Source organism: Berghia stephanieae, chromosome 2 (genome assembly GCF_034508935.2).
Source record: "Berghia stephanieae isolate SIO BIC M18660-M18661 chromosome 2, UCSD_Bste_1.3, whole genome shotgun sequence".
NCBI lineage: Eukaryota > Metazoa > Mollusca > Gastropoda > Nudibranchia > Aeolidiidae > Berghia > Berghia stephanieae.
Window position 1 is genome coordinate 69,536,046 of NC_088361.1, and position 11,232 is coordinate 69,547,277.

At 34.8% G+C, this 11,232-nt stretch overlaps 1 protein-coding gene across 1 annotated transcript in view; it reads right to left on the reverse strand.

Moving 5' to 3' along the window:
* Window positions 1-627: 627 nt before the first annotated feature.
* The window catches only part of LOC144963714 (sodium-dependent phosphate transport protein 1-like), a 51,028-nt gene continuing 40,423 nt past the window's right edge, over window positions 628-11,232 (reverse strand). The window contains exons 9-12 of the mRNA XM_078897666.1: window positions 10,683-10,812; window positions 8,685-8,835; window positions 3,463-3,547; window positions 628-1,127 (exon numbers count right to left, since the gene is read on the reverse strand). Coding sequence (XP_078753792.1) covers window positions 990-1,127; window positions 3,463-3,547; window positions 8,685-8,835; window positions 10,683-10,812 — 504 coding nt within the window. The 3' untranslated portion in view covers window positions 628-989. The remainder of the gene's footprint in view (window positions 1,128-3,462; window positions 3,548-8,684; window positions 8,836-10,682; window positions 10,813-11,232) is intronic.

Genomic DNA, 11,232 nt, shown 5'->3' on the forward strand with positions numbered 1-11,232 from the left:
TGGATTGCTGCTATACGCGTGTGCACGGAGTGACGTTGATATCTTCACAATCATCTGATAGATTTTTAATGATAATTGACTCGAACATGAGAATTGTTAGTGACGTTTAGCCGATTTCTTTTGCATCGGTTACAGAACCATGCTTTGGTATTCTTCTTTTTTACGGTATATAAAAAACGAAGCGTCTGGGAAGTGTGAATATTTGGACGGTTTACAATAAAAATATTATACACATTGAATTCTGTAGTGATTACGATCATTGAACTCCCCATAGTCGTGGCCAGGGGTTTACTTTTCACGAGATTCATGTTCACTACTCACTAGCATTGCCACCCTGGTTTCAAAATGACAAACTACTTTCTTGGCTTGAAGACTGGCTCTGCGACAGAACTCAGGAAATAGTCCTGGATGGACATAGAAATGAGAAATGCAACGTTTTATCGGGGGTACCTCAAGTAACTGTCCTTGGACATTCATTAACGACTTAAGAAAAAACCTATAAACTCTACTCTGTTCGTCGATAAAAGCCTCTTATGTCGTGTCATTGAAACCCAGATGATAGTGGGATAGATGAAATCACCCCCTCCCCCATCCGATAAATGCGTTGTAATGTCAATAAGAAACAACAACAAAAAACCCCAAAAAACAGCATATTAATTATGACTACCAAATAAGGGGTCAGTTATTAAAACACGTGGACACAATACCTTACTTGGGATTCCACCTAAACAAATCACTGAAATGGACCGACATATTGATAATATTGTGGCAAAAGCAAATCGACCCTTGGCTTCCCGAGGCGGAACATGTACAAGTGCCCCTCAAAGGTGAAAGAACAGGCATACCTGTATTGGAATACGCGTGCAGTGTGGGATCCTTATCAGCAAGGCCACATCAAGAATATCGAACAAGTTCAAAGGGCATTCTTTTTTTTAATTGGACCTGACAATAAGTTGTCGCGAACAGTAAAATTAGAACAAAATCGTATTTTATTGATAACTGGATGAGTTGTCTGCCTTTGCCCACACTTGTACTTCTCCAGCTGCAAAAATCAGAAACACTACACCAGCTGCAACATTTACACTTGCCAGAGCGATGAATACTTTTGACCAGCCTGACTCACTCTCCTGAAATTAAGACAATATTGGTTGCTTGACATATATATATATATATATATATATATATATATATATATATATATATATATATATATATATATATAAATATATATATATCCCTTCTTTAAAAAATATAGCATTGTGGAGAACATTGTGCTTATTTGAGTCAATAAAAATAAAACGATACGGCGCACAACTCTACTGAAAGATTTGAAAATTAGAAATGTATTTTTTACAGATAGATAAACAGATAACTTTATTTCCTTTTATGATTTAAAGTGAAAGTTCGTTGAGTCAAACAAATATCATAAAATACGTACCGACGACACTAACACTCTCAAAATCAACCAATCTGGACACTCTAAAAAGTTGTCAGTTTGGCGTTTTTACGCAAATCATTGCATTCGAAATAATGTATTCACTTAATTACTTTACGGAATTCAGATCTACACTAAGTTTTCAACAGTTTTCATCTATTTATGACATCAAGTATTATTATTGCACCTATGATGCTTTCAGTGTGATGGTTTCGGGTGGATTATACCCAGGTTTAATTTCTTTGGTAATAAATTAAAAAATAATAATAATTATCTAGAAAATCGAAATTTAAAACCAGAAAATAGAAGTTGCATTGAAGGTAAAATGTAAGGTTTTAGAAAGACCTTATTGAATGTTATGAACAGTCAGGTGGCTCCGTAGCGCAGTGGATAAGGTCAGACTCTAACCTTGAAAGTACTGGGTTCAATCCCATTGTTGACATAAAAAAAAGTTTACTTTATTGAGAAAGACATCATTTTTGTTGTTATAGTTACTGGACCTACTATTTAAAACCTTTAATTAATCTATTATTATTATTATTATTATTATTATTATTATTATTATTATTATTATTATTATTATTATTATTATTATTATTATTATTATCATATTTAAGAAAAACAACATTGGTACCATTCAATGTGTTATCGACGTGCATTTATATGTAAACGTCGATTGTTATCATTTAATAATATTTTATCATTATCATCAGTTTATTCGTTTACCGCGTCTTTGTCATTTTATTGGGGGTTTTTTCTTCTTCTTTTGTTGTTGTTGTTTATGTTGTTGTTTTTCAAAAACTTCCTGTCCCATCATTGTTTATGTCTATTTACCTTAACTACGCCATTCAGCCTACACATCTCTCATTCGTCCTTAGTGTCTTATTTGTCGTGTTTTGTTGATAAAGGGGAAATCAGAAACGCCCACAGTATCTCTTGAGGTTTACAATTCAACATGTATCGTTATTTTTTCCTTCGAGCTTCAAGCAGCAACATTTTCATTAATCAACCAGCACCTCCAGTGGAGGTGCATAAAAACGGTGCGCTTCTGTACACCTCCAACGGAGGTGCATAAAAACGCCACCAAACATGATCACCAGAGTACTGTAATGTAAGGTAAGTTCTCGATCCCAGGATCGTCTTTCAACTCTGTTCACGTCTGCTACTTCAGGTTTATTTTAGCAGTTGATTTTCTTACCACAACCTGTTTTCACACACGGACAACTGTATGTTGCTGTGTCACGGGTCAGAGGCTATAGTGGCTTAGACTTAATGTTGGGCCACACAGAAAAATCAACAGAGGATGTACCAAGTTACACAGACAACGTTGTTTACCAATCTGCCCTCATTAAATGATGGTGGGTACAAAATCGAATGAAAATAGTTCTTTCCCCGCGAAATTGCAGGCTTCTTACTAGTTTATATATATATATATATATATATATATATATATATATATATATATATATATATATATAATGTACATCGTTAAAATGTAAAAGAAAAAGAAAAAAACCCTAAAACGTTACGGCCAATATTTTAAACGTGTTCATTTATATTTAATCTAATATTTATATTAATTGAAATTAACTTTTTAATTCTTCAGGAGTAATTTTCTGGATATTTTCTTTTTCTTTTTTTAGGAATAAAAAAATTCCAAATTCTGGCCTCTGAAGCCTTTATTCAGGTTATCATCAAGGCATAATGTCAACAAAATAAATCAATAAATCAAAATGATCACCCCTAAGATGGCTGCTGCTACCATCGCAACTGAATTTTTTTTTTCGTTAGAACACTAGCGGTTTTGCCTGTTCTTTTTAAGAACCCTAATATATTACTCACCAGAGTACTAAAGTGGACGGTCTAGATTTTAAAAGTAATATATATTTAACAAAATTAGTAGTTCCAGAAGCCAGTTATCAAAATGTAGTTGATTTTGAAATTCATTCAATAAACGTGTAATTTTCACATGAAATTTCATACAGTATAGATTTCAAAATTTTAATGTTATGAATTTGATCACATACCAGTAAAACTGATGTTATTACTGGTCCTGGCAGGGCAATAATACTTGCTGAAGTACTGATAATCCCGTTTAGAAAGCCGGCGTACCTGAAGAGATCAAGGAAGAAGAAGATTATGAAATAGTAATGAATGTATAAAGATCCCTCTTGGAACACACGCAATGATTCAAGTACATCTTGATTTCTAAATATTAATTCAACCAACGGTCATAAGAGCTACGTCTCTGACATGGTTTCATTAAGCCAGAAATGTCTAATTGTCGCTTCTGTGTAGGAGAAGTGGCAAGTAGGTAGAGACAAATAGAAGTAAAATAATTTCCCCCAAAGACAGAAGTCGCCTGGTGCCTCTCTCACACTGTTATAGTTGGGTTCAGTTCCTGGCGACTCGACAGATGGTAATAAAGTTTTAAGTTTAAACAAATAGTCATTATTAGTAGTGGTAGATGTGGCACGTTATAAAGGGATAGATCAATTTCATAAGATAAGTATTAATCCCAGTTAAAGCAGAAATACTTTAATATAAATCAATAGAATAGTCTCACACAATAACAAGTTGACACATAATTAAACAAAAGTATAATCGTAGGTTTTTAATTAATTAAAGTTAGGCAATGGACAACTTAATTTTCATCCTCTCGTTTATACTAATACTATGCTACTCGGTTCGTGGTTATTTGGGTCTTAGCTTGTTTAGTTGAGGTCGTCCGTGTGTCGATAAGCGTGCAGGCGGACCGGCTGTGAGTATGGAGTTGTCTGGTTATGGTGGGTAGGATGGCTTTTGCTGGCTTAGTTGATGGATGGGAGTAGCTGATGTTGTTATTGTCTCTTTATGGGCCATGTTGTTATTTTCTATAGCTAAAGTCTTAAAGTAAGACACTGCAAAATGAGTTGTAATTCCTTGGTCGTTCTCTGATCGGGCTAAATCATCATTTATTTCGTGATGAGCCAGTTACTCATTCAAGGGATAAGATAAATGGGTGACCAGATCTGTGAATATACAGGAGCAAAACTTTGGATGCAAAATCTTGTGTTCCTATGAGCAAATATTTTATTAACAACCCTTGAAATCACCACTGATCTCATTTTATCAAATGATAATAATAATTAAGATTAAGATAAACTTTCAAGCATTAAATATTATGGTAATCATTAATTTTAGTCGCAGACAAAATTTCAGCAAAATTGAATATATTACCCACCATCTGTCTTTTGTTACCAAACGGACTATAGTGTTTGGAATCAAATTATTTTTCGTGTTTTCTTTTGTGTCTTTTATTTTGTTCTTATTTTAGTTCTTTTGTTTTTGTATTTAATTTTTGATCGATTAATTTGTTAATTCCATTTAGTTAGTTCATTTTTTCCAATGTTTGATATATATATATATATATATATATATATATATATATATATATGTGTGTGTGTGTGTGTGTGTGTGTGTGTTTGTGGATGTGTGGCGGGGGGGGGGTTAATTTTTGGGGGGTAAAAGATTCAATCTTTGTTTTTAAAATGCACCAAAAGCTATAAACACAATCCATTTATCAGTATCTTTAACATGAATAAATTTCTATTGGAGAATGAGTAAGTTACAAATCAAGTACAATGATCTTAATGGGGTTCCAATCAGTGTTGCAAATTGTAAAATCTATGGGCATCTTTTGGCAAATTTGGTTTTATCTGCTGGTTGTACTTCTCTGAGATCTTCCTCTGACTGGTGTAAACCTGAATCGCTGATCATTAGAAGTTGCTCTTCCATCACGCATTGATCGGGGAAGCAGATTCCAGTTGTCCTGATGGTTGGGTTTAAACAGAATAGTTCCATCCGGTTCACAACTAAGTGCTCTTATGCCAGTAACAGTTGGAAATCCTACCATCTTTCCTGGCCTGTTTGTGGTTAAGGTGTTACTTCATAAAATGACAGGAAGAAATTGCATGTCAAGTCATGTACTGTACCTTGTATGGAGTGCCCTGTTCATTAATGAGAGAGGTTTAAAAAAAATAATTGTAATGCATTCAGATTGAGTGAAAATGTCACTTTTCTTTCAATCGTTACATGTATTGAATGGCCTACCACCTGAATGTCCTTCCTCTAAATACTTTTGTTCAACTGTGACGCCTTGCTTCCATACAAATAAGCTCAACATTCTTGCAACATGTTTCTATACCATCACTGGAGATTATTATTTTGGTGTAAGTACCAGCTGTTAATTTTACGCATGAGTAGTTGTAGAGACAACTCGTTGGCGGTCAGACCTGCCTCATCAATTTGGTCATGTAGTAAACAGCAGAGGCTTGGATCGATGGAGATAATAAAACAGCCTGTAGATAAATATAAGATTAATAAAGTATCTGTTCCTCGTTCAGATTTATCCTTTTCCTTTTAACACAACTATTAGAAGCTGCTGTTGCTCCAAGCTGTTGTCCATTATTTACAATGAGAATTCCATTCCATTCCAACGACATTTGCACCTTCGTGTTTGACGCATTAATGGCATTTGTGTTTTCTTGGCTCTCTTGAAAAATATGCTGTCTGTCTTCCTCTGTTACTTCAATAAACCTGGTTCCTCTTCCCTTGCAATAACATTTTTCTTTCAATAGCTTCGTTTCCTTTTCAACATAATTGTATTTCTTTAATGAATAATATTGTCTTCTAACATAACATTTCCGGTCTGTATTTTTCGTTTGACACTAATTTTGTTACATGTAATTAGCCGAGCAGTTACGTTCACTACTTGGTCATCTGTTGTATCCAAGTGGTTCGTATTTGAAATATCCCGTGGTGTCTCCAGAATTTATCTATCGTTAGGTCTATTTAAAGGAGTGACGCCGCTCTCTTTGTTCAATAGAATATCGATGGTGTCATGTATGAGGAAGGTTGATATCATTTCTTCGTCGTCTTGGATTGTTTGATCTGAAATATAAATTTGTAACTTTGATAATATGAAGCCTGTGATATGATTATTATGATTAGTTACTATATGTAGTAATATATTTATCATTGGATGCCTTTATTCTTTTCTGTTGGTATTCTTTCTACATTGTTATCACCTAATACTTTTAAAACTAGTTACCAGGATGAAAAAGAATTGTAATGTTACGATTAGTATAGCTATAACAAATGGTCTCGTAAGCATAAAAAGACAAAACAAAACGAAACAAACAAAAAAGGATACACTTGTATAAATGATAAGTCTTCATAACCTATTATTCATGGAAAGATATTGGCGATACGTTGATCACCAATTTTCTGTGAAAAGCTTGACCAAATGGTGTCCGATAGTTGTTCGTGTATTATTCTGGTCAGCCTGTGTTTGTATTTTGGAGTATGGTCTATAAACAAGAAAGAAGCATTCCATCTAACAAATTTATTGTGTTATCCAATTGCTTCATAAAGTAATCACTCTAATATACCAAAGATAAGATTATTCAATAAATCAGATAATTGGAAAAACATTCATAAACATTCAGAATTGTTTCACAAACGAGATTTATCATTCTCAACCCTTTACCTCAGAACGGGATAACAAAATATTTGTATAAGAATGTAACAACAAATCGTCCTTGATTATGAATTAAGATTATGAATTTTAGATTCGTATATACCAATAATTTTCCTACTGCACACAAAACATTTAACTTTCGTTTCTTTTTTCTAATTCCGAGTGAATAAATAGTGTTAAATACCTTTAATAGCATTGTCCGCCTCATCAGTAAAGCTGTTATGTGGTGTAGTCGATCTCGTTGAACCAAATTCAAAACAAAAATCAAGGTCGGCTTTAGATGTCTTGAGGGTTCCATTCATTATCAGTTGTCTCTATAATTTCATTCGATCGCTTCTATGCAGGATAGGGCCTCTCTGACGAAGCTTTCCGTGTTGTCATCTCCACCATCATTCTTTCTCTTTGAAGAGAAAACATTTTTACCCTTTTGTTTTGGACTTGGATTTGGATTCGGAGCAATAGGCCGGGATAAGCCTTGGAGTGTAATGTCATTAAAAACACTCACCTCATCAATAATCAAAATAGAGCAGCTATGTAGTCTTGTGATATAATGCTCTTCCTCCGATTAGAAGGTCTTGGGATCGAGTCCCGCTCTGAGCGGCGCATAATTAAGTCCTTGGAAAAGACTCTTTACTCACATTATCTAACCGTACCCAGGTGTAAAATGAGTATCTCGCCGTTAACAGCGATGTCTCTGTCGGGAAAAAATGCTAATGTTAATGCGCCATGTTCCGCCCTACTTCTTTAGTATTGCTGTTGGCCAGGGAGCCTTTGTAAAGCGCCCTGCCCACGTTTGGTGGATATATCTCTATATAAATGCTCAATGTTATTTTATTATTATTATTTTTTAATTTACTTCTTTTTTTTTGCGGGGGGGGGGGGGGGGGGGGGGGTTGGTTTAACCGAGAGATATAGGGTTTGAATTTCAGCCGCATCGTGCTTTAGAAATTGACAATTTAGCAGCTGTGATATAATTTACGGATGCTCAAAATTATAGAGTCCAATGTCAATACAACCCTATTATTAACAATAAATCAAAATATTGATTTTGTAGTTAAAAACACAATCATTCTTTCTAATTCATGAAAACTCACTCTACATCATTTACATGACGTAATTTGTTCGCTTGAAAGCGGAATGCGCATTACTTTTCCGTCTATCTTGAAATCAAAACCAGATGATCAAAGCTCTGAACTAACGTTAGATGTTTGATCATCAAGAGACTAAAGAAATAGAGGGCGCGCTTATCTCTGAAGTTGACATCTGAGGTTAGATAAGCGAATTGGCAAAAACGCTTCTTCAGAGGTTAGTTCAACGGGCAATCGATATATATATATATATATATATATATATATATATATATATATATATATATATATATATATATATATATAAAATTTATATAATACAAATTGTCACTCACATTTTTTGTGGCCGAGACGATTCGTTTCTGTGTCTCTTTACACGTCCTCAGTCGGCGTAATCCTTAACAATGACGAATCGTCTCGGCCACAAAAAAAATGTGAGTGACAATTTGTATTCTATATTAGCTCTAACCATCATTATCGAGCACTTTCGTACCTACGAGTACCCACCAACACTCATATATATATATATATATATATATATATATATATATATATATATATATGAGGTTTATTCTAGATTATATATATATATATATATATATATATATATATATATATATATATATATTGATTTGTTCACCTGGGTGCAATATCCAAAGCATTAATCCTATAAGCAACTGAACCTAGGTTTTGGAATGACGTAGAGGCCACAATCAATGCCACAAAAATCCATGCACTTCCATTTCCTAAGACAACGAAGATGATAGCACATATCGCACATCCAAAGTTAGCTGTGAGAGGAAACAGAACGATTATTAATTCGTAGTGGAGTGAACATGACCAACACGCCTTGTCATTAAACCCCAAAATGTTCGAATAGTCAATTGGGATGATCTATATTATTATCTTTCCATGTTCTTGAGGTCATCGGTTACATTGCAAAATGTACCCAAGTTGAGCCACATAGTGAAAAGTGTTCACAGCTTTTGAAATATCTAACATAGCGATTAATAATTTTGTTCAGCTTGACACATGGGTATGTTTACAACTTTCATAAACAAAGCAGCGTGTTTAATTTGTTGTTTGGACAGCATAAATCATGTGATTGATGATTTGGTTTGGCAAAAATTAGAATATAGATAGACTAATCAAGACACAATATTCGTGACACACCTTCCACACTAGGACAAACATAGCTGGTTGTTTATAAACAATAAGGTGAATGAAATCGATCTCTCTCTCTCTCTCTCTCTCTCTCTCTCTCTCTCTCTCTCAAGCGCGAGAACAGCGGGTATTTTACTTACACAAATAGATACCATCAATAGTAAAATTTGTTTTGTTCTCTATGTTTGGAATACTGTCCAAGGAGCATGGTTATGTATCCTTCCACTACAACAACCTATTGTAGTCATTGCTCAACTAAACGAACAACACATGTGTTCACATTGGTTACTATCCGCCAGATCAATGTGCCAACACACAAGACGTATCGCCCAAGTTGCGGTCGAAAAACAGTAATAAAGAGCAGTGTGACGTCAACTTCATTCTTTCTATTCATAGTAAACAACCAGATATCGTTATCCAAGGGGCTTTGAAGGTGTCTCACTAATCCCATATTCTGATTGGTTAAAAATCAACTGGTAGATTAACACCCCTTACCCTGTAGAGAGAACGAAGTTGACGTCACTGAGGTCTTTGTTGTTGTTTTTTACCATTCATCTTCTTCTTTTACTTGCGGTCCACCTTTGGTGTATTTTGGAAGTGTTACACAAGCAATTTTATCATGACATTGTTGTATTTTGTGGTATTCTTATATAATGATCCAAATCATGTGCTTCCACCGCGTCTTCAGTGAGGATATTCCAGAGTCGAGTTGTTGATGACATAAAGGATTGCATATGACTTTGTAATTTCGAACTTGGTGTGAGGTATCGTTGGTCGTGACTCATTGCACTTGAATTTGTTAGTCTTGGTTGGAGTTCGTTAGTTTCTATTTCTATGAGACCGTTGGGCATCTTATAAAATATTTGTTACTTTAGGTCTTTTTCTTCTTTCCTCGAGTGTTGTCTATCAACCCAACGTTCTTAACAATGCCAGTTACGCCTATGGTTGTTCTGTAATCACTAGTGACCATGCGTGCGGTTTCCCCTGCACCATTTCAGTTTTTTTTTCTTTTTTTCTCTCTTTAACAGCTTCCCAAATTATCGAGGCATATAACGATGGGTCGTATAAGCGTTTTGTAAAACGTTTCTTTTATTTTTTTGCGAACAATTGTCTAGGTTCCTTTTTTATGAGAGCATTGATGATGTCTTCCTTTTCAGAGATGTTGTCAACATGTTCATTCCAAGAGAGGGGTCTTTAGCAGCAGCACCACTTAACATGTTTGAGGTATGACCCCTGTTAGGTGACATTACAATTTTTTCTCGGACAGAGGCAAAACTGTTAAGGGCCAGGTACTCATTTTACACCTGAATACGGTGAGATGATGTGGGTAAAGAGCTTTTTCCAAGGACAACTATGCGCCGCTCGGGACTCGAACCCAGGATATTCCCATTCGAAGGCGAGTGTCATACCACTAGACCACATAGCCGAACAAACGATAAATGCTTTACAAATTTAATCGCACAGGGAAACTTACAAATAGTCTGGAAAATTTTCCTGGTCACGACAGTCGAGAACCCCTTGCTGAGCATCCAGTCAGACATGTATCCTCCAATGATGCCAATCACAAATCTCCCAATGTGAGGCAAAGCAGATAAGTAACCGCTCTGAAGTGAATAACATATCCCATATATATATATATATATATATATATATATATATATATATGTGTGTGTGTGTGTGTGTGTGTGTCTGTATGTGTGTGTGTGTGTGCAAAACTAACTTGACATTTTTATGCGCTAACTTTCTGTTGTTGAACCATGTGTTATAGTCAATTTTATATCACCTAAAGGAGCATTTATAAACTACATTATTAATGTTGTTGTATTGCTAGCTGCCAATCAAAGAGTGGATGAACATTCGTGGAAGACAACTTGACATTTCGACTTCGGAAATGACGCAAAGATTGACTTTTAAAGAATGTTATAGGGACAATCGTTAAACGCAAGTTCTTAAATTCTCGAAACAAAACCGTTTGCCATGGTGTCTGCTACTGTTTATAAGTTATCTGCTGTTTTAAATAAAAC